The sequence below is a fragment of the Panthera uncia genome, assembly GCF_023721935.1.
Source record: "Panthera uncia isolate 11264 chromosome C1 unlocalized genomic scaffold, Puncia_PCG_1.0 HiC_scaffold_3, whole genome shotgun sequence".
Classification (NCBI taxonomy): domain Eukaryota; kingdom Metazoa; phylum Chordata; class Mammalia; order Carnivora; family Felidae; genus Panthera; species Panthera uncia.
Window position 1 is genome coordinate 33099373 of NW_026057584.1, and position 22673 is coordinate 33122045.

Sequence of the window (22673 nt, forward strand, 5' to 3'; positions counted from 1 at the left end):
GGGTGGGTGATGGGTATTGAGGAGGGCACCTGTTGGAATGAGCACTGGGTGTTGTATGGAAACCAATTTGACAATAAATTTCATATTTAAAATAAAATAAAATAAAATAAAATAAAATAAAATAAAATAAAATAAAATAAAATAAATAAAAATTTCCCATAAAGAAAACTCCAGGCCCAGATGGTTTCATTAAGTCTACCGAACATTCAGGAAGGAGTTAATGGCAATTCTACCCAGGTCTTCCAGAAAATCAAAGAGGGAAGAATATTTCCCAACTTATAAGGGCATCAGTGAAAATAGCAGAGGAAGGAGACCAGGGAAAATTCTTCCCTGGAAGTACCAAAAATCCTGGTAAAAACTGTCAGAATTGGGGTGCCTTGGTGGCTCAGTCAGTTAAGCATCTGACTCTTGGTTTTGGCTCAGGTCATGATATCGCAATTTGTGAGTTTGAGCCCTACATTGTGCTCTGTGCTGGCAGTGCCGAGCCTGCTTGGGTGTTCGTTCTCTCTCTCTCTCTCTTTCTCTCTCTCTCTCTCTCTCCCTCTCTCCCTCCCTCCCTCCCTTCCCCTCCCCAGCATGTGCATGTGCTCTCTCACTCTCTCTCTCAAAATAAATAAACATTAAAACCCCCCACAACTTAAGAAAAAAAACTGTCAGAATCAACCTTATTGAAGCTCTGAAAGTTGCTCAAATGTTTATAGCAACCAAGTAAAATATGAAGATGGTAGCCTGTGTTCCCCATGTGGGCATCTGGTCCCAGAGGGAGGAAAGTAATATTGTTTCCAAGATATTATGTTGTCTGTTTTGACAGGTCTATGAATTCCTTGAAGAACCCATGAGAGGGGCCTGTCTTTATTCTGCCTAAATCAGAACTCTCTCAGGAAAGAGAAGTAGATATGACTAAATGGAGAACATTCCTTGAAATCACTGAAAGTCAAATGAACAAGTGTTAAAATACAACAAGTGGGATAAAATACAACAATTGAGCCACAAAACAGAAATGCTGAAAGTGAGGGAGGAAAAGCTGGGGTGTTTGAGACTTTGGGGGAATGAGGGTTTTGAAAAGCTCCTGCATATACTGGGAAACCTAGAAAAGTCATGCATATATCCAGGATGGGATGCATGCTCAGAGAAGACCATAAGCTTTCATAACTGGCTGTCTTTAGGCTCAGCACTAGCAGAAAGTGAAGGCTAAAGCAGAATTGTAAAAGGTCTGGATAAATGTTAAAGGAGGGCCTCAACACAAGGTCAATCTGCAAAGACCCAAAGAGTCTTTTCTTTTCTTTTTTCTTTTTTTCTTTTCTTTTCTTTTTGCCCATCAGGATGTTAAAAATGTCCAGTCTTAAATAAAAAATTACAAAGCAGGCCAAAACAAAAACAAAAACAAAAACAAAAACAAAAACAAAAAACCAAGAAAGTATGGCCTATTCACAGGAAAAAAGGAATTAAAGAAACTGTCCCTGAGGATACAAAGATACTGGGGTTACTAGACAAAGAGTTGAAATATGCTGAGGAACAGAAACAAAAAAGAAATGAAGAAAAATAAACACAGCCTAAAAGATTTGTGAGACACCATCAATTTTACCCAAATACACATAATGGAAGCCCCAGAAAGAGATGAAAGAAAAAGGGGCAGAAAGAATATTTGAAGGAATAATGGTCAAAAACATTTTAAATTTAATAATAATTTAATAATAATAACAAATTTAATAATAGAAATGAATCTACACATCCAAGAAACTCAATGAACTGTAAATAGGAAATACTTGAAAAGATTTATCCTGAGACACACTAGAATCAAACTATAAAAAGCCAAAGATAAAGAGAATCTTGATAGCAGCAAGAAAGAAGTGACTTGAAATACACAAGGGATCCTCAATAAAAGTTAATAGCCAATTTCTCATCAGAAATCATGAAAGCCAAAAGGCAGAGGAATGATATATTTAAAGTGCTGAAAGAAAATGAGTGTTAACCAAGAATTGGGTTACACAAGGATTTCTAAAATATGAAAACAAAAATATATCCATGAAAGAAAAAATTGATAAATTGGACTCCAGCATAATTAAAACCATCTGTTCCTATAAACTGTTAGGAGAATAACACAAACTATGGTCTGGGAAGAAATATTTTTAAATCATGTATCTGATAAGGGACTTGTATTCAGAACATATAAAGAACTTCAAAACTTAACAGTAAGAAAACAATCCAATTAAAAGTAGGCAAAAGACTTGAACAGACATGTCCTCAAAGAAGGATGGCAAAAGCAAGTGAAAAGATGCTAAATATTATTAGTCACCAGGGAAATGTAAATTAAAACCATAATGAGATACTACTACATAACTATTACAATATCTAAAATTAAGAAGAATGGCCATACCAAGTGTTGGTAAGGATGTGGAGGACTAGATAGAACTCTCATGTACTGCTGGTGTGAATATAAAATGGTACAGCCACTGTGGAAAACTGTTTGGCACTTTCTCAAAAGGTTACACAGACATGTACTACATTCTATTCTTAGGTATTTACCCAAGAGACTGAAAGCATATGTCCATACAAAGACTTGTATATGAATGTTCATAGGAGGTTTACCTGTGCTAGCCAAAAACTGGAAATAATCCAAATATCCACCACCAAGTGAATGGGTAAACAAATTGTAGCATAACCATTCAAAGGAATGCTACTTAGTAATAAAAGGGAATAAACTAATGACACACATATCAACATGGATGAATCTGAAAATAATTATGCTATGTGAAAGAAGCCAGAAAACAACAGTACGAACATATTGTAAGATTCCACTTACATAAAATTCTAGAAAATGTATATAAATCACTAGTGACAGAAAGCAGATCAGTAGTTGCCTGGTGATTCATGGAAAATAGAGAGAGGCAGGAAGGAGACTTCGAAAGGGCACAAGAAAAATTTGGGGGCTAACTGACATGTTCATAATAAGGACTGTGGTGATGGTCTTGGGTATACACATATGTCAAAACTTAATGAATTATATATCTTTTTAAAAAAAATATTTACTTATTTTGGGAAGAGCACAAGTGGGAGAGGGGCAGAGAGAAGGGAACAGAGGATCCGAGGTGGGCTCTATGCTGACAGGCTGACAGCAGCGAGCCCAATGTGGGGGCTCAAATTCAAGAACTACGAGATCATGACCTGAGTCAAAGTCGGATGCTCAACCAACTGAACCACCCAGGTGCTCCAACAAATTATGTATCTTAATATGTGCAGTTTAATCTATATAAATGATCTCTGTTTAAATGTTAAAATTTGTTAAGGAGATAAAATAAGATTAGAGAAAAATATAGATATTCAGGCAAAATCAGATGAGTGCTTCAACAAGGGACTCTAACTACAAATATATAAATAATGATACCCAGCATTTGGGTAAATGAGATAAAGGGGTTATCATTATTAACAATGATGAAGAAAAACAAGCAGAAAAAGTAGGGAAAAAAAGAAAAGAAACTTTAAAATCTTTCCCACCTAATGACAGGGAAAACGGAAGTGAGGGCTCATGGACGGGTCATGACATGAAATTAGCTTAGTGGGTTGGGAAACAACATTTAAAACAAACAACTAGACCACTCTCCCCAAACTGAATACTCTAGGCTAGAATAGAAAATACCAAAATATAGAGTATGTAGTAAGGTCAAGTATAATCCTAAAGGCACTAGATCATGAGGTGCATGTGTATTTCTTAATGTAGATTGTGTGAGAGGGAAAAAAGTATGGGAAATGCTAAATTCCAGATCATAGCAAAAGTTTGCTGATTTGTCAAGAAGAGAATAGTAAAAGCTGAAATAAGTATGAAAAGAAGAAGGGATAGATTCTGGGACACATAGTATATGTTAGAAGACTGGATTTAATGGGTGGAGAAAGAAAAGATTAGAGGAAAAAAAACAACTGAGGAACTTTCAAACTTTTACGTGACAATACATTGAGATAAAACTGTTGAGAAAAAGAGGTTATACAGAAATAAGACTAAGGAATAAAGATAAGCCAGACAAATGATTTCAAAAGGGGAAAGAGAATAAGCCAGTATTCAAAAGAGATTAAGAAACAGAGGCTCAGAATTTGGAAAAGAATGAAAAATATGAAGAATGGTGGTGTGGTTAAACAAATTATAATCTGGACGTTTTATGTATGAGAAAAAAGCTATTTAAAAAATAAATTTTGCCTGTAATTTCTTATTATTCCAATTGAAACTGTGTGTATGTGTGATTGTTACAACAGTTCATTTTTACTATAAACTCTGAAAGTTCAGGGGAAAAAAATAAGTCATTCATGAATCCAATATTCAGAGATAACTATGGTTAACATTTTCATGTATTTCCCTCAGGCTATTTTCTATACTTCCATTTTTTATAAGAAAACTATTCCCCTCCCCCTTTTTTAAATGCCTATTTATTTTTGAGAGAGAGTGCGAACACAAGCAGGGGAGAGGCAGAGAGAAGACGACACAGAATATGAAGCAAGCTCCAGGCTCTGAGCTGTCAGTGCAGAGCCTAACACGGGGCCCAAATCCATGAACTGTGAAATCATGATCTGAGCCAAAGTATGATACTTAACCAACTGAGCCACCCAGGCGTCCCCTTCCCCCTTTTATTGCCTGATCTATTTTAGGTCCCTGGCAGCTTTTAAAAACTAGTTTTTACACTCATTTATATTTGGAAATTTTGAGTTTTGTTATTATAAAATATTTTTAAATTTCAATGCAATTATGAAGCAAAAATATCTTTTTTTAGATATAGAGGTATCTTTCTCTTTTTATAAACTATGCATTTGTTATATTCCTCTCTAGTATTGGATTGTGTTTACAGAGAAGCAGTTATATTGACTATAGCACATTAGACTTAAATGGATTCACTGGAAGTAAACCAAGTATTACTTATTCCCTACTTCCCTACTCTAAATTGGAAGCAAAAAGTTTTCAGGTAAATATGAATACGATGCATATCCTGTAATGGCAAGGTTATTAAGAGATACTTGAAAATAATGAGTCAAATTTCTTTGGTGAAATAAAATATCAAGATGAAGTATTTTACTAGATAAAATTTCATACAGAAATTTTTCCTTAAGAGATGCTTTACTGTGAAGCTAGCATATCTAGTGAATCCTGGTACGGGATTCAGCCTCACCTCTGCCAAGGCCTTTTTAAAGATCTGTCCCAGTTCCCAAACAGGGACTGCCGTTTAGAGGCAATCTTGGGCATATGTTTTTGGCAATAGGTCTTCAATTGCCTTGAAGAAGATGTCAATCTCATCTGAAGCGGAAGCCTTCCTTGACCAATGGACAAGATGACAAGTGGAGATGACCAATGGAGAAAATATTCAGTCTAACTCTGTATGGAAAAATATGACATCTCTAGCCTCTCTCTGACATGCCGCCATCCCATATAAGTGGGGATCAAGAATGAAAATACGCTAATCCTATGAAGACAACCTAAAATTAAAATGCAAAAATACATAGTAATATGATTTAAATTGCTTAATGAATTTTTCATTTTTGTTCTTTAACTATAGTCAAGAAAATTATTTGTACAAAGTATCAAAAATTCTGATTTACACCTTGAGAAATAATCGAATACCTATCACATTCTTTTTTTTAATGTTTGTTTTTGAGACAGAGAGGGAGAGAGAGAGAGAGAATGCACACACATGTGAGTGGGGAAGGGGCAGAGAGAGAGGGAGACAAAGGATCCTAAGCGGACTCTGCACTGATAGCTGTGAGCCCGATGCGGGGCTCGAACTCATGAACCGTGAGACCATGACCTGAACCGAAGCTGGATGCTCAACCAACTGAGCCACCAACGTGCCCCACAAATTCCTGTCATAGTCTTAAAACAAGAACAGATTGCTATGGAAGAAGCAAACACTAAGAATTTCTAGAAATTATAAATATAAGAGTGGAAAGTAAAATTTTAATGAACAGATAACCAATAGTGTGGTGAAGGTGAAAAATGAAAGAGTGATTTAAAAGCTAAAGCTGAATAAATCTTGAACAATGTAAAACAGAACAAAAAAAAAATGGAAAATACAAAAAACAAATTGAGACCTGGAGTGTCAAGTGAACCAATATTTTGAGAAGGAAGAAATGGAAGAGAAGAAATAATTTTTATTTTTTTTTTATTTTTAAAGTTTACGTATCGATTTTGAGAGCGAATGAGAGAGAGAGACAGAGCATGTGGGGGGGGGGGGGGGCGCACGGGGCAGAGAGAAAATCCCAAGCAGGTTCTACACTGTAAGCACAGAGCTCAAACCCATGAACCATGTAATCACGACCTGAACCTAAATCAAGAGTTGGATGCCTAACTGACTAAGCCACCCAGGCGCCCCAATTTTTAATAATACAAGAAAATCCCTCTGAATTGAAGAAACTTCTGAGTTTTCAAACTGAAAACCTGTCTACTGCAAAGCAAAATGTGTGAAAAGATCCACACCTACATATGTCCAGGTTAAATTTGATAATTTCAACAATAAAGTAAAAGTGTAAAAGCTTATAGAGACAAGAAAACAAGGGCATAAAACAAAAAGACAAAAAATAATGAAATGAGATTAGATGACTCTGGAATTCTTAATATGTCTGAATGCTTGAGGACAATAGAGTAGTGATTTCACAGGAACCACTATGAGGAAAATGTGATTTTGATCTTGAAATCATTACCTGGCCAAATTATTATACAAACGTGAGGACAAGATAAAGACATTTTTGAGGGTGCAGGTATTCATACTACCCATGCTCATACTAACACATATCACTTAAAGAGGCTTCATCAAAGAAATAATGATTTACAAGAAAAAGAATGAGATTTTTTTTTTTTAATGTTGCTTCTTGGTAGAATCTATAGAGAAGAAAGAAATTAAAAAGCGCCATATATATCAAAGAGAATCCAGTGGATGGTGACTTTTGAAACATTCTTTCTCAAGCAGCAGAGGCTTATATTAACTAACATAGGATTTTTACTTCCTTCTCTATGAGTCCAAGAACAATACTATATTGTACAGTGGATGTTTACATAATCATAATTCTACACTTTCTGATGTTTTTATTTTGAATTTTAGAGCAATCTGTAGACAAAACACAAATTATTTAATAATAGTTACAGCATTACAAAACTAGGAAAGAGCAAATGAGAGATAATAAGAAATAATAATAGATATGGTAGTCACAGTTATAATAGTAACCTCCAGAAGAAAAAGTTAGAAACAAAAACCAAAACCTCAGAACGCTGTTAACAGGAGTTACTTTTGAAGAGTGGTGCTAGGGATATGTAGTCTTTTCCTTTTCCACTTCCTTTTTTATGCCCTTCTATTTAATTTGATTTACCATGTATAGGTATAACTTTATAATTCTTTAAAAAATGTTTAAAATAAGAAATATAGGTACTACCATCAATAAAGGGTAATTCAATAATTAGGATATATCATACAATAGAATACTGACTAAATGGATAAAGAGATACATGACAGGTATTGACATGAAAAACTGTACATAAGCAAAAAATGATACTGGATAATGAAATGATCCTACTTATGTTAAAAATTATATGACAAAAAGAGAGAGAGAGAATGTGTGTGCATGTGCGTGTAAATTTTGTAAGATATTTATAGTGCTAGCAACAATTTACTAAAATGGCAGAAGCCTTTGTAGATATTTTAGCATTTTAGACCACATTTGTTTTTTAAATATTTTATTTTTTTAATGTTTATTTATTTTTGAGAGAGACAGAAAGACAGAGTGTGAGTGGGGGAGGGGCAGAGAGAGAGGGAGATAGAATCCGATGCAAGCTCCAGACTCCGAGCTGTCAGCACAGAGCCTGACGTGGGGCTCAAACTCATGAACTGTGAGATCATGACCTGAGCCTAGTTGGACGCTCAACCAACTGAGCCACCCAGGCACCCCTAAAGATTTTATATTTAAAAAAAAATTTTTTTTAATGTTTATTTATTTTGGAGAGAGAGAGTGAGACAGAGTGTGAGTGGGGGAGGGTCAGAGAGAGGGAGCCACAGAATCGGAAGCAGGCTCCAGGTTCTGAGCTGTCAGCACAGAGCCCGATGTGGGGCTCGAACTCATGGACTATGAGATCATGACCTGAGTTGAAGTCGGACGCCCAACGTACTGAGCCACCTAGGCTCCTGAGATTTTATTTTTAAATAATCTTTACACCCATCATGGGGCTTGGACTCACAACCCTGAGATCAAGAGCCACATGATCTACCAACTGAGCAAGCCAGGAAGGCCCTAGAATGCATTTTTTAATAAGCAGAATTTAAAACATACCTTGGTTTCTTTTTTAGGTAGTTTAAATTTCTATTGAATATGTAAGTCTGCACTAATTAGCATTTTTGGTACCACTCTCAAGAGAGTAAGATGGAATTTCAATAATGTTTAAAAATATTAATCTGTTAATTATTCCAGCTGTTATTCAATTTGGCAAGCTCAGACACAATTTAGTCTCTCTAGTATTTTTACTTGGAAAAAACTACATCTGAACCAAAAAGAGGACTTTTTTATATTGAAAATTTTAAAACTGTATAACATCATAAAAGTCAAGCAAGGATTTCTGGCATTAGACAACTCTAAAAACTATTAACATTAACAGTCTATTTTTGCTTCAAACAACATTAAAACATATTCAGTCATAAGTCCTCTTTTTAATAATTAAGTTTTTTTCTTACCAGGCTGTTTTCTTTCCAAGCTTCTGGGAATTTGGGTCTCTGTTTTTCCCTAGACACCAGAACTTGCATATCTTCAAAAGTGGGATGGTTTCCAACTTCTGTCTGAAAAGCCATCTGGTATTCTGGTACAGATTCACCTGTGTATTTTTTTAAAAAATGGATAAAGTAAAATTTTCAATTATTATAAAATGATGGAACAGGAGCAGAATTTCTGATACTAAGTAAGCAAAGAAATTATGTCACAATCTTTTTTATTTTTTTTTTAATCCTTTGGGCCTATTTGGAAATGCAAAAGAGATCCTTTTGTGGGTTTAATACAATATTAATTAATAAAGGTTTTAACTAAAATAGTCTTTGATAAATTAAATGTCTGTTGATAAATCAAGTGGTAGTTTCAATAATGGACATAGCTATTTTTAAATGGCTTCTAGAATTACTAAATTGGGGGGGATTATTACATACATAAGGTGCATTTAATACTTGAAAATGCCTGAATTCTTACCCCATACAGGGATTGAGGGTGGTGAATATAAGGAGAAAGCCCAGGATATAATATAACACATGTCTGTAGAACCAAATGTAAGTGTCTAGGATGTATAGTCATCATGTCTTAATATGTCACTGGCTCTATTATAGTCCAGCCAGATTGTATCAAATGTCACAAAAATTTTTATGATAATGGCCATGACAGAAAACTCAATATACTGATTTTTTAAAAATCCCTAAGAAGTAATATCTATATCAAGGATTTTTAAGTATCATTAACTATTCTACCACTATTTAATAACCCTATTTATCACCCCTAAGCACAATCAGCTGCTCGTGATAAGAAGCTTTGATTTTTACAAAATGTGATCAAATTAAACTTAATAAACATACTGTGCCATACAGAAGACCAGTGGGACAAAGGTCAGAATACCAGTGGTCTAGTTAAAATCTTGACAAAGAACACAGGAGAGAGACTCTTCCTGTCTGCTGGCCCCAGCCCCCAACCCATTAGAGTGACAGGATAAATTAGAAGGAAGAACACCAGAATGCAGGATAAGGCACTTAAGCTCCAATCGTGTCTTCATCTCTACCCTGGAAAAGTCATTTAACTATTCTGTGTTTTAGTTTTCCTGTCAGCAAAATGGCAATGTCTGTCTTCCTTATTTCACTCACATGGAAATAATACAAAAGTTATGATGACCAGATAGAAAATACTTTATAAAACATTTATTTACGTTTTATGTTTCAATTTTCAATTTGGATATTCAAAAACCTATAAACATTTTCCCTCCACCAATATTAAAAAAGATTACATTACAAAGATTAATTTTATAATTTATGCAACATAACCCAAAATTTTTGGAATGTTGCAGTATCTATACAAATGATATTTTGTAACTAAAGATTTAAGCAAATACTTACTGTTTTTTAAGTTTATTTATTTATTTTGAGAGAGAGAGAAAGTGCAAGTGGGAGAGGGTCAGAAGCGGGGTGGGGGGAGGGGGGAGGGAGGGAGAGGGAGGGAAGGAGGGAGAGGGAGAGGGAGAGGGAAGGAGGGAGAGGGAGAGGGAGAGGGAGAGGGAGAGGGAGAGGGAGAGGGAGAGGGGGAGAGGGAGAGGGAGAGAGAGAGAGAGAGAGAGAGAGAGAGAGAGAGTCACAAGCAGGCTCCATACTGTCAGCACAGAGCCCAGTGCGGGACTCCAACTCATGAACCATGAGATCATGACCTGAGCTGAAATCAAGAGTCGGATGGTTGGGGCGCCTGGGTGGCTCAGTCGGTTAAGCGTCTGACTTCGGCTCAGGTCATGATCTCACGGTCCGTGAGTTCGAGCCCCGCGTTGGGCTCTGTGCTGACAGCTCAGAGCCTGGAGCCCGTTTCAGATTCTGTGCCTCCCTCTCTCTCTGACCCTCCCCCATTCATGCTCTGTCTCTCTCTGTCTCAAAAATAAATAAACGTTAAAAATTAAAAAAAAAAAAAAAAAAAAAAAAAAAAAAGAGTCGGATGGTTAATTGACTGAGCCACTCAGGCACCCCTAAGCAAATACTTACTGTTGACAATCACCATCAATATTGAACTTGAAAGACAAAACCAGAAGTTTTAATCCTGCTAGTTAGTATATCACTTTTGTTCATGAAACCTCATCTAATAAAACCTCAATCCATAATATTTGTGAACCAGAAGATATTTACTAGTACATCATATCTGTTTCTCTGAGACATATACACAACACATATAGATGTCTTCCAAGTATTATTTATTAGTCACTTTTTTTTCAAATGCTGGTTAAGTAGAATAACTAAAAATTCATAATTTTACTTATTTGTTTTAAGCAGGTCTAAAATATAATTAGAAAACCTACTAAATAAAATTGATACACAATCTTGTTTTGTGAATGAAATGACATTAAGAATTGCAAATTTCTTTTTTTTTAATTTTTTTTTAAGTTTATTCATTTTTGAGAGAGAGAGAGACAGAGCGTGAGCAGGGGAGGGGCAGATAGAGAGACACACACACAGAATCCAAAGCAGGCTCCAGGCTCTGAGTGGTCAGCACAGAGCCCGATGCAGGGCTCGAACTCACAAACTGCGAAATCATGATCCGAGCTGAAGTCCGATGCCTAACCAACTGAGCGACCCAGGTGCCCCAGAAGAATTGCAAATTTCTAAGAAATCTTCATGGTTCTTAATCTAATTGTTCAATAGATACTTGTTTAGAGCTAACTTAGTATTAGGCACTAGGGACACAAAGATGAATGTTAATGACATCATCATCATGAATTATATTAGTCTTACTGGATTTCCTTAAAACTTTATAAACATTGGATTGCTCAAGGGAGGTTTTATAATCCCATTTTCTTTTAAATTGTCCAAAATAGATCAAATATCTAGAATATCAGATACCATTCCCTGCTTCTCACCTCATTTGCTATTTGTTAATTATGTCTCTAAGCAGTTAGGAACATTTTAGTTCCCTTCTTAAATTATGCTTATTCTTTCTTCCTTTTTCTTTCTCTTGCCTTCCTTTTTTATCTTCCTTTCATATTCCTCCTTTATATAAACATTGCAGCATTTCACTCTTTCTTTGTAATACAAACATCTAATTCATTTATTCTGCATTAATTTTACAGCAAGAATCAGTCTACATTACATAGTGTTTACATTTAATAATAAAGCATGTACTGCATTTGGAAGTGTATCATATAAATCTGAAAAAAATGTTCTCCAAAAATGTTATAATTATAACATGCTATTCTCTATGCTTATTAATATGTTTAAGGGATCCTTTTTATTCAACTTCCATCCCGTTTCATTGTTAACATTTTTAAGAGTATCTTGTATCTTCTTCCTGTGCTTTCCTAATACTTTTCCTTCCCATACTCTGATATTTCCGTCTTCTCTATTCCACAGAAACTCCTCTAAGAATACTAATGACCTCTTGTTATTTAAATTCAAAGATCATTCTTCAGTTCTATTTCCTTTTGACCTTATATTACATCTACTGCTATCAATCTTGGTTCTTAACATTTTCTAACACTGACTTCCAAGATACTATGGTTTCTTGTGGGAGATGCAGGAGAGAAGCATCAAAGGAAAAGACTCCAAAAGGGAATGGCTGGAGAAGGTGCAAGGCCTTAGGACATGTTTACACAGCTGAACATGGCTGTGTCAGTAAGGAACCCCTAGAGCCATTAACATTGTCCAGGGCCGATCCTCCTTCACACCTGACCCTTCCTAGTGTTACAGAAACCAATTAACTCAAAATGTAACCTTGAAAAGCTAAACCATTAGACTGATTAACACTCTTGCTTAGCTGACTTTATGCACATAGTCTTTAGCAATTATCCTCATAAAAAGAAGCTTCATCCTGGAGTTGGGACTCCAGTATGAGGACCTTCACTTAACTGCACTTTGTTTGCAGACTCATCTTTTGCGACTCCGGCCATACTCCCTACAACAATTTCTTAGTTTTCTCACTATTTTTCTGACCAACAGTCTTCTAAACTAACCTACTGGTACAGGGAGGTACCCCAATATTCAGTCTTTACGCAATAATTTTTTGCACTCTTCATTTGTTCTCTTAGCAGAGTGCATCTACTCATAAGTTCCCATTTACCATCTTTACATAAACAATTTCTAAATCATTTCACTTTTAGTTCTCTCAACATCCTTTTTATTTAAAAAATTCTTTATTTTTTAAACTTTTTAGAATGTTTTATTTATTTTTGAGAAAAAGAGAGAGAGAGAGAGAGAGAGAGAAACTAGCAGGTGAGAGGCAGAGAGAGAGGGAGACACAGAATCCAAAGCAGGCTCCAGGCTCTGAGCTGTCAGCACAGAGCCCAAGGCAGGGCTTGAACTCATGAACTTTCAGATCATGACCTGAGTTGAAGTCAGATGCTTAACCGACTGAGATACCCCGGTGCCCCTTAAAAATTATTTTTAAAAACTTTCTTCAGCTGTCCATCAATACCCCATCTGAAAGTCTTCATAATTGGAGAAACTCATATTTCCAATATAAACCAATATTTTTTCCTAAGTTCCTGGCTGCCACCCTCATTATTTCTTAGATCTCGTAATATTTCTCAGTTCCTTAGATTTTCTTCCAATAGCTAAGCAGAACCACACATTTCTTCTCTCCATTTCCATATCCAAGATTATAAGATCTCTTACTGCAACTCTCATTTTTTTCCTTTATTTTTATTTTCATTGTGGTTAAACATACATAACACAAAATTTACCATTTTAACAATTTTTAAGTGTATAGTAAGTTCTATGGCAGTATGTTAATAATGTGCAACGATCACTACTACCCATCTCTAGAACTTTTCCATCTTCCCAAACTGAAACCACGCATCCATTAAAATAGTAACACCTTATTCTTTTACATGTTTTTAAAAGATGCTTATTTATTGATTTTGAGAGAGAGAGAGCATGTGCATGCACACGAATGGGGGAGGGGCAGAAAGAGAGGCAGAGAGAGAATCCCAAGCAGGCTCCGAGCTGTCAGCATAGAGCCTGACACAGAGCTCGATCCCATGAACCATGAGACGATGACCTAGGCCGAAATTAACAGTCAGACACTTAACCAACTGAGCCACCTAGGCACGCCTTACCTATATTTTTTCTTTTAAACTATTGTTGTTGTTGTTTTAAGTAATTTCCACTCCCAGTGTGGGGCTGAAGTTGTGACCCTGACCCAGAGATCAAGAGCTGCATACTCTACTGATTGAGTCAACCAGGCACCTGTCTTTTTCCTTTTTAAACCGCCTCTAGTTCTATTTCAATTCAAACTACATATCTGCTAATCTTCTGCAAATAAGATTTAATTGCCTTTCCATTTTCATACACCTGATATTGTTATTATTTATCAGGGCAAAAGCAATAGTTATTCTTTGAATGCAGTAATTGTTGAAAAATTATTGCTGATGGTAATGTACTAATGCTGGTTTAAGAATTTTACTCAGTCATGTTTCTAAAAAAACAAAAATTCTGAATTAGGATATATTAAAAATATCTGTGGTCTAAATTCCAGTAATATAAATAAAAAGTTTCAAAGTTCTAATAATGCTGTGATACTACTGAAATTCTGCTATGCCTAGAAAAACACCTCAACTGAGTACTCTGTACTTCCAATTAACTAGAAAATATACTTCTAAAGAATAACTGCCTAACCTGTAGTTAATCTAAGTAATTATTAATTTATTTTATTTTTAGAATTATAAACTACTGCTAAATGTTTACTGTTTATAAAGCAAAAAAAAAACCAAAACCAAAAACAAAAACAAAAAACACCTCAACCCCACTACTAATCTTTGTTATTATTAAATACTTCCATTATATAGTTTGTCCAGTGCTGGTTCAATTGACCATTTTTCCTTTTTCTATACTTTTAATGGTATTATTCCTATAAGATAAAAGCCATATATATCAAGTCATTTTGTACACCATCTAGCAGAATGCAATGCACACATATTGGTAGTTAAAGTTTTTATAGAACAATAATGAGAGTAATGTAATCCTAACAAAAAGAGAAAAACTATAAACTCATTTGGTTAATTCAAATAAGCCTTAAATAAGCATTCATATTAAATGGGTGTTCCTTCATTGAAAGGAAGGAAGGAAAGCAGGAATCAGGAAGTCAAGAAGGAAGAATGAAAAAAATAAAGGAAGAAAGAAAGAAAAAAGTGTTCCAATGGTAAATTCATTGTTTCTAACTTCTTGGGTCAATTCAGGGAATATTTTAAGTATAGCTTATCAAATGTTCAGAGGGTGCATAAGGACAACAATGACTGCTAAAGCAATCTAACTAAACACAGATAAGCTATTATGAATAATCAACTAAATTGCATTCAGGGTGCTTGGGTGGCTCAGCTGGTTAAACATCCGACTTTGGCTCAGGACATGATCTCCCAAGTTTGTGAGTTCAAGCCCCGCATCAGGCTCTGTGCTGACAGCTCAGAGCCTGGAGCCTGTTTTGGATTCTGTGTCTCCCTCTTTCTCTCTTCCTCTCCCCAGCTCATACTCTGTCTCTCCATCTCTCTCAAAAATCAATATTAAAAAAAAAAACAAACACCTGCACTCAGATGCAAAGTTGGGATCTGTTTACAAAGTTATTTCTAATTGACATCCTTCTGCTAATAATGTTTCTGAACACTAGATGGCAATAAACTAAAGGTTTAAGTGAAAGTAAAAACTTAAAAGTTGACTCAATTTAAAAGTCGAAAAAGAGGATATAACTGCTTCACTCAAAACATGTATCAATTTTTGACAGCAATTCTCTTACCTGGGAAGAGGTCTGTACATCTCATAAATATCTCCCAATAAATGAGTCCAAGTGCATACATGTCTACTTGTTTCAAAGCTGATTCACAGTCCCTCAAGTTCACAGCTCCTTCTAGAACTTCTGGTGCCATATATCTGATTGTGCCAACCTGATAAATTAGAGTGACATTTTTCAGAAACATAATGTAACATATTCTGACATGCATACATCAGACCAGAAGTTATACACAAATTTAATGTCAACTATATGTTAATGACACATTATTTGACTTTATGTATATCACTGAAACTTTCTATACCTAATTTTTTACCTACAAAACACCCTTTTTGAATAAACTGTGGTAAATCTTTTCTATTGAATACTATTCATCAATCAGAAAGAATAAGCTAAACTATCCCATGTATGTCAATGAAGAAACATTTGCAAGACACAGTGAGAAAAGTGCAATACAATAGCACAATATAAAAAGTACAATAGTATGTACGTCATTTAATATATATATATTTTAATGTTTATTTATTTTTGAGAGACACAGACAAAGTATGAGCAAGGGAGGGCAAAGAGAGAAGGAGACACAGAATCCGAAGCAGGCTCCAGGCCGTGAGCTGTCAGCACAGAGCCCGATGTGAGGGTCAAACCCACAAACCATGGGATCATGACCTGAGCTGAAGTTGGATGCTCAACCACTAAGCCACCCAGGCACCCCCATAATTTAATATTTAAAAAAATTTTTTTTTAATTAAAAAAATATATACACATGGAGAGAGAGACGTGTATGGTGATGCAGAGAAAAAGGTCAGGAAGGATGTGGTCCACATTTCAACAGTGATTATCAGAAGGCGACTGTCCTGTCTTAAACTTCGAAATTTTACTCCTGCTTCAAAAATCAGTTCTTAAAAAAGAAAATACAGTTCCTACAATCCTCCTCCCAATGCCTCTCAAAAATGAGTTGTGGGGGGCACCTGGGTGGCTCAGTCTGTTACACATCCAACTCTTGATTTTGGCTCAGGTCATGACCTCACAGTTCATGAGACTAAGCCATGCACAGGGCTCTGCGCAGATGGCACGAAGCCTGCTTGGGATTCTCTCTCTCCCTCCCCTGCGTTCTCTCTTTCTCTATCAAAATAAATACATAAGTAGATAGATAGATAGATAGATAGATAAACATTTAAAAAAATGAGTTGGAACAAGCAGTGATTACCATAAAGAACTGATAAACTTCATGCAAGGTCTTCTGTAGGTCTTAATTTTGTAATTCCTAATATGCTGTAATTGGTAGCATATAAGGGTAACTATCCTGGATAGATTTTTTTAATGCTTAATTATCTTCTCGAAGTACATCAGAGTGATACCTTTTGTATACACTCACCTCACTTATGGCTGCATTATCTTCTTCCCCTGGACGTACCAGTCTATTTCCAGTTAGCCTCATGGACAATCCAAAGTCACTAATAACACAGGTTCCATCATTTTTCACCAGGACATTTCTGCTGTTTAAATCTCGATGGGAAATCGCAGGTTTATAATGATCTGTTTAGATAATTTCAAATATTTATTAATGCTTAAATAGCACTGTTGGACATAAACATGCAGGTAATAGGGACTACAAAAATATAGATGATTGTATTATTTTTCTGCCATTTAATTTTCTAATAACAGAAAGGGACACAAGAAAGCAGTTTCAACTCATAATCATCACTATTTTCACTATATTTTACAACATAAACTACTGTTGCATGTGTAATTAAGCTTTAAATATTTAGCTGCAACTAATAGCCAACATGCTATTGCTTCTAATTTTAAAACATACTTGTCTTTTTTTCCCTTTTTCTAAGGGTAGCAAAAGGAGGCAACAGAGAAAGAAATATTTACTATAAATAACTAAAAAAAGTCAACTTGCCAAGATGCTTCCAGAATCTGTATATTGTATGTTATACTATTCTCCTATGGCTTCACTGATCAAACCTATGACAGAATATCCCAGTTCTGCCCTCAGGGTTAGCCCTGTTTCTAAGCCCACCTCAGTTATTCAAATCAAACTAGAAAAAGTTTTACAATGGCCTGGAGAATAAGTAGAGGAGCTGGTATCTCACAAGATATGAAAACCTGTTTTCTGATTTTACAGAGAAGCAGAGCACTATTATACTCACATTACTTATCACTAGACTATATGCTCCATGAAGGTAGAAAGAGAACATGTTTTACCTGAATTCAAAAGGCTTGGCACACAATAAATGTTTGCTGACTGAAAGAATGTATCTAACCTAAACTGCCCCACCAAAAACATATTTCTTTCCTCTCTTTAAGGAAACCTTATATAAATATTATATTAAGCAAAACTATAGCTCCTGAGTTGAAAAAAATTGTTATACAATTTCTGAAATTTAAAATAAGTCTCTAGGTATACAAAGAAACAGAGCAATCAGAACAAAGTCAATGATAACTTTATTGAGTATTTATATTTAGGCCCAAATAGGCTCAGTATTTACATTCATTACTCTCATTAATGAATATCAGACTATAATTTCACCAACAATGAAACTAAAAACAGAAGATAATGATTCCTGTCACAATTGGAAGACAAAAATAGTAGTTAAAAAAGAGTTGATTTCTTGTTGATTTTCTCCCCTCTCACTTCCTGGTCTAGCCTTCCAAAGCTTGTACTAACATGGCTCACTCAGCCCCTAAAAGAGTTGCATTTCTTATTCTGGATAAAACCACAATACTAGTACGTATAGTATAATCTCAAGGTGATATTTATATAAGAAACTTATAGAGATATAAAAATGTTTCTATATTTGGAAAATTTTTGTATATTAATATCAAATCAATACTTAAAGATCTCACACTTAAGGAAATTAGGCAAAAATAATGGGGAGAATGGGCAATGAGTCAATGATACAGCCAGAGAAGAAAATAGGGTAGTACCTTCTGCTACTATATAAGGAAAAAAAAAAAAAAAAAAGACATGAAATAATGAAAGAAGAGGGGTGGGGAGCAAAGAAGGAAGGGGGTAAAGAAGAAAACAAGGGAAAGGAAGAAAAGAAAGAAAACAAGATAGGTTTCATTACCAATGTAAAGGATAGAACTATAGACTGCCCTTTTGAGAGACTTTTCCCCTTAAAGTTCTCCTCGGTATTCCTTTTAATCCTTTTCATTTGGGGGCAGGGAGTGCAGAGAAAGGAGAACATACAATAATTTTGCCCTGGACAGTAGCACTGTACTAGGCAAATATTTCAAAGAAAAGCAGGGCATACTATTATTTTAATTGTGTTAAAAAATAAAACCTGAACAAAAAATAGTCTCTGTGGACACATACACACAGCAAAGGACTTAGAAGGATGTACATAGTTAATAGTAATTTTCTGTTAGATTTGAGTGATCTATAATATGTTCTTTCTTTGTTAGATTCGGGGGGAGGGGGGGGAGTATGGTAATAAGTTTCACTGACATTATCAGGAAAAATTCATAAGGAGGACAGTTACAAATAAATAAGCAGGCTCAATTCCTCCTTATTCTGAAGCTAAAAACAGCTAAATAAAATAATAATAGTATTACTTCTTACCACAAAATTTCTATGCCAAACAGCAAAGTTACATTTGAAGATACTGGGGGTAGGGGGTGGGGTAGGGAGTGTGCCTGGGTGGCTCAGTCGGTTAAGTGTCCGACTTCAGCCCAGGTCATGATCTCACAGTTTGTGAGTTCGAGCCCTGTGTCGGGTTCTGTGCTGAAAGCTCAGAGACTGGAGCCTGCTTTGGATTCTGTGTCTCCTTCTCTCTCTCTGCCCTTCCTCTGCTCGTGTTCTCTCTCTCTCTCTCTCTCTCTGTCTCTCAAAAATAAATAAACATTGAAAAAGAAATTTAAAAAAAATGAAGATACTATGAAAAATAGTGTTCTCTGACAAAAAGTGAAATAACACTTTAAATATTTTGAAATAATACTGTATATTTCCAATACCTTTAAAATATTAGGTAAAAGCATAAATTCAAATATGCTAAATACTAAAAAAAAAACCCACAAAACCCCCAAAATAGCTATTGTATTTATTTATTTTTTGCAATACTATGTATATACTCAGTTTAAAAAAAAAAGGTTAACTAAAAAAAAGGGGGGAGTTAACTAGTTTAAGTGATATTAGCTAATATTTGAGAGTAACATCTACATCTAAATAAAACTCTTATTTGATGGCAATCATTCTTTTCATTTTTTTGAAACCTTGCTAAGTCATGCAAGTCTTGAAAAGGGGGATGAGGATGGTATTTTAAGTTCTGCGCTAAGCCAGCTTTTTAAGTGAATTATAATAATACTTAAGAGTAAGGAAGCATAGTCCAAATGGTTAGTGTCCTAAAGCACCAGAATAAGTGCATCAAACTGCTGACATAGGCAATAACATTGGTCAATTCTGTATTCAGGAAAAGCAAGATGTCAAGATAAATGAAGTGATAAATTATTCAGGAGAAATTTTTTATATATGAAGCAGCAGCTAGAAAAGATGACCCACACTACTATACAATAGAACAAAGATCTAAGAAACTGATATATTAAAGATTCTCTTATCTACAGGGGTCAAAGAAACTGAAAAAACAATATTCTGGGCTGTAGTATGACAAGAAAATCCATAAGGGATGAGAGCTTGAGAAAGCACTAAGACTGATTTTTGCAACAAAGCTAATTTAGATGTGCCTGTGATGTATGTTTTGAAACAAAGTGAGAAAGTAAATGTATTAAAAAGATGTTTTGAACAACTACCAAAAATGTGCATAGATGCTGAAGAAAACTGTAGTTATGACAAAGAACACAAACCACAGTTCTGAAACACTGGCGAAGATCAACTCCCCAGCATGCATTATCCTCCTTCTACTCAGTAACAGAATCCAATATTATTTGATATAGCAACACAGCCAACACAGCCAGCTTAAAAACAACAAGAATAATAACACCAACAACTGTATTTAAGTGTGGTAGTTAAGTGTGAACTAAGTTCTGTAAAATGAAATATACGTATGAGAGTAGAGCCTCTGGAGGCAGAAGGGGGCAATTCCTTCTACCTTTCCTTCCTTTCCCTTACTGATTAGAATATAGCATGATGGACAATGAGGTGACCTTGAAAATGTAAGCCATATGTAAAGAATAATGGAAAAAAAAAGAATAATGGAGGAGAAATATTACTGGAGGCTTAGGCTACACCAAACCAATTTCAGACTCTCTCTAAATTCTTACATAAGAAAGAAAAAAAAAATTCATTCTTATTGAAGCCTGTGATTTTTTTCCCACTGACAGATTTGACCAAACCTAATCCTAGCTAAGAGAAACACGAAGTTATAAAAAGATATGTGTAGGTTTTATACTAAAGACCAGTCAAATATAGAATAAAAATCCATATGATGTTAAAACTAAAGAATTGGTAATGCACTGTATTTCATTTAAATAAGCAAATAAATGCAAGGAAATGTACTACAGCCTAGCTAAGAGCTTCTCAACCTAAGTTCATTGATGGACTTTAACGGGTCTGAGAACCCCTAGAATCAAAAGAACATTTTTAAAAGTTTGCCATACATGTATCTTTACAGAGGTGTTCAGAGCTTTAATCAAAATCTCAATAGGATCCATGACCTCTCTAGGGTCTCGAAGTTCTTTTTCTTATTCTTCCTGTTATATTTCAAATATATTTCCTCAAGCCAGATACTTCAAACAACTGGCTAATAATAAATCTGCTATTATATAAAATATACTCTTAGTTTGAAGATATGAATACAATTTCCCTTTGTGAATTTTGCCCCACATGAGTGTCATTCATCTTCTACTCATTGTCTTACCTCCTCGTGGCAATTCTGTGTGAAGATAAGCCAGACCTCTAGTCACAGAATGAGCCAGACGGCAAGAACTGACCCAATCACTTGTATGGAGACTCAAATACTTGCAAAGAGATCCCTATATAAAAGAAGAAATACACAAATACAAAAAAAAAAAAAAGTGGAATTAATTTACTTGTACATGAGGAGGTAAATTAGCAGTAGCCTGACAAAGTATTTAAGTAGGTTAGGATTCCATGGAGATTTAATGAACTATGACATTTCAAAATCTCAAAACAGTAAGACATTTCTGTGAGTTGAGAGGGGAGAAGATGATGGAAAGGATAATTTAAAATTATTAATTTCTGGGGCGCCTGGGTGGCTCAGTAGGTTGAGCGTCCGACTTCGGCTCAGGTCATGATCTCATGGTCCGTGAGTTCCAGCCCCGCGTCGGGCTCTGTGCTGATGGCTCAGAGCCAGGAGCCTGTTTCAGATTCTGTGTCTCCCTCTCTCTCTGACCCTCCCCCGTTCATGCTCTGTCTCTCTCTGTCTCAAAAATGAATAAACGTTAAAAAAAAAAATTAAAAAAAATAAATAAATAAAATAAAATTATTAATTTTTTTCTCCAATGTTAAAAAGTATAAATGAGTATTTCATATTAAATGTTTCTTTTGTTTCTGAAATTAAGATAGAAAACATAGTCTTTTACATTCTTTCTTTATACTGTATCTCTTACCAGTACAAATACAAATTAAATTGTTATGTTTTACAAGTATGAAACAGAAAGCTTTCATAAATATGTATGTGTCAGTGCTATTCAAGGTGCTCATCCACAAAGTATTTACCAGTCAGGGATAAGGAGCTTGCACAAGAATGAACGTCAGTCAAAACACTGTTTCCTTCATCAAGAAAGTCTTGCTGAGAGGGAGAGACAGACAGACAGACAGACAGATGAACTAAAAAGTTAACTAGTGACTTGGTTGATTCACATTCTGATGTGAGATCCTTATCTCACAGCAAACCATTTATTAACCAGTTTGCAAACCACCAATGTTCTACATAACAGTAGTCCTCCTAAAATTCTGATTGACAGCTAATATAAATGTCAGTTTAATTTTTATAAAGAACTTACATTGGGATAATACTCCATCACAAGCAAATATTCCATGCGTCCATCTGCAGTAACTCTCTCATCTCCAACTATAAAGCGAGCAATGTTGTCATGTTCCATTAAAGGCACTCTGTAAATGTTCTTCTCATTGATAAAATTCTGACGGTTTGCAAAGGAAAACACTTTTACAGCAACTGGACGTTCATCTAAGGAACCTTTATATACTGCTCCATATCGACCCCGGCCAATCAGCTGTAAATTTGTTTTGAAGAAAGCAAGGTATTAATTCATATCACAATTGAACAATCAAT

General features: G+C 35.2%; 1 protein-coding gene across 1 annotated transcript in view; it reads right to left on the bottom strand.

Moving 5' to 3' along the window:
* The window catches only part of BMPR2 (bone morphogenetic protein receptor type 2), a 194865-nt gene that overhangs the window by 14204 nt on the left and 157988 nt on the right, over window positions 1-22673 (bottom strand). Inside the window, exons 6-10 of the mRNA XM_049615159.1 lie at window positions 22384-22614; window positions 21276-21390; window positions 16829-16989; window positions 15460-15607; window positions 8691-8827 (exon numbers count right to left, since the gene is read on the bottom strand). Coding sequence (XP_049471116.1) covers window positions 8691-8827; window positions 15460-15607; window positions 16829-16989; window positions 21276-21390; window positions 22384-22614 — 792 coding nt within the window. The remainder of the gene's footprint in view (window positions 1-8690; window positions 8828-15459; window positions 15608-16828; window positions 16990-21275; window positions 21391-22383; window positions 22615-22673) is intronic.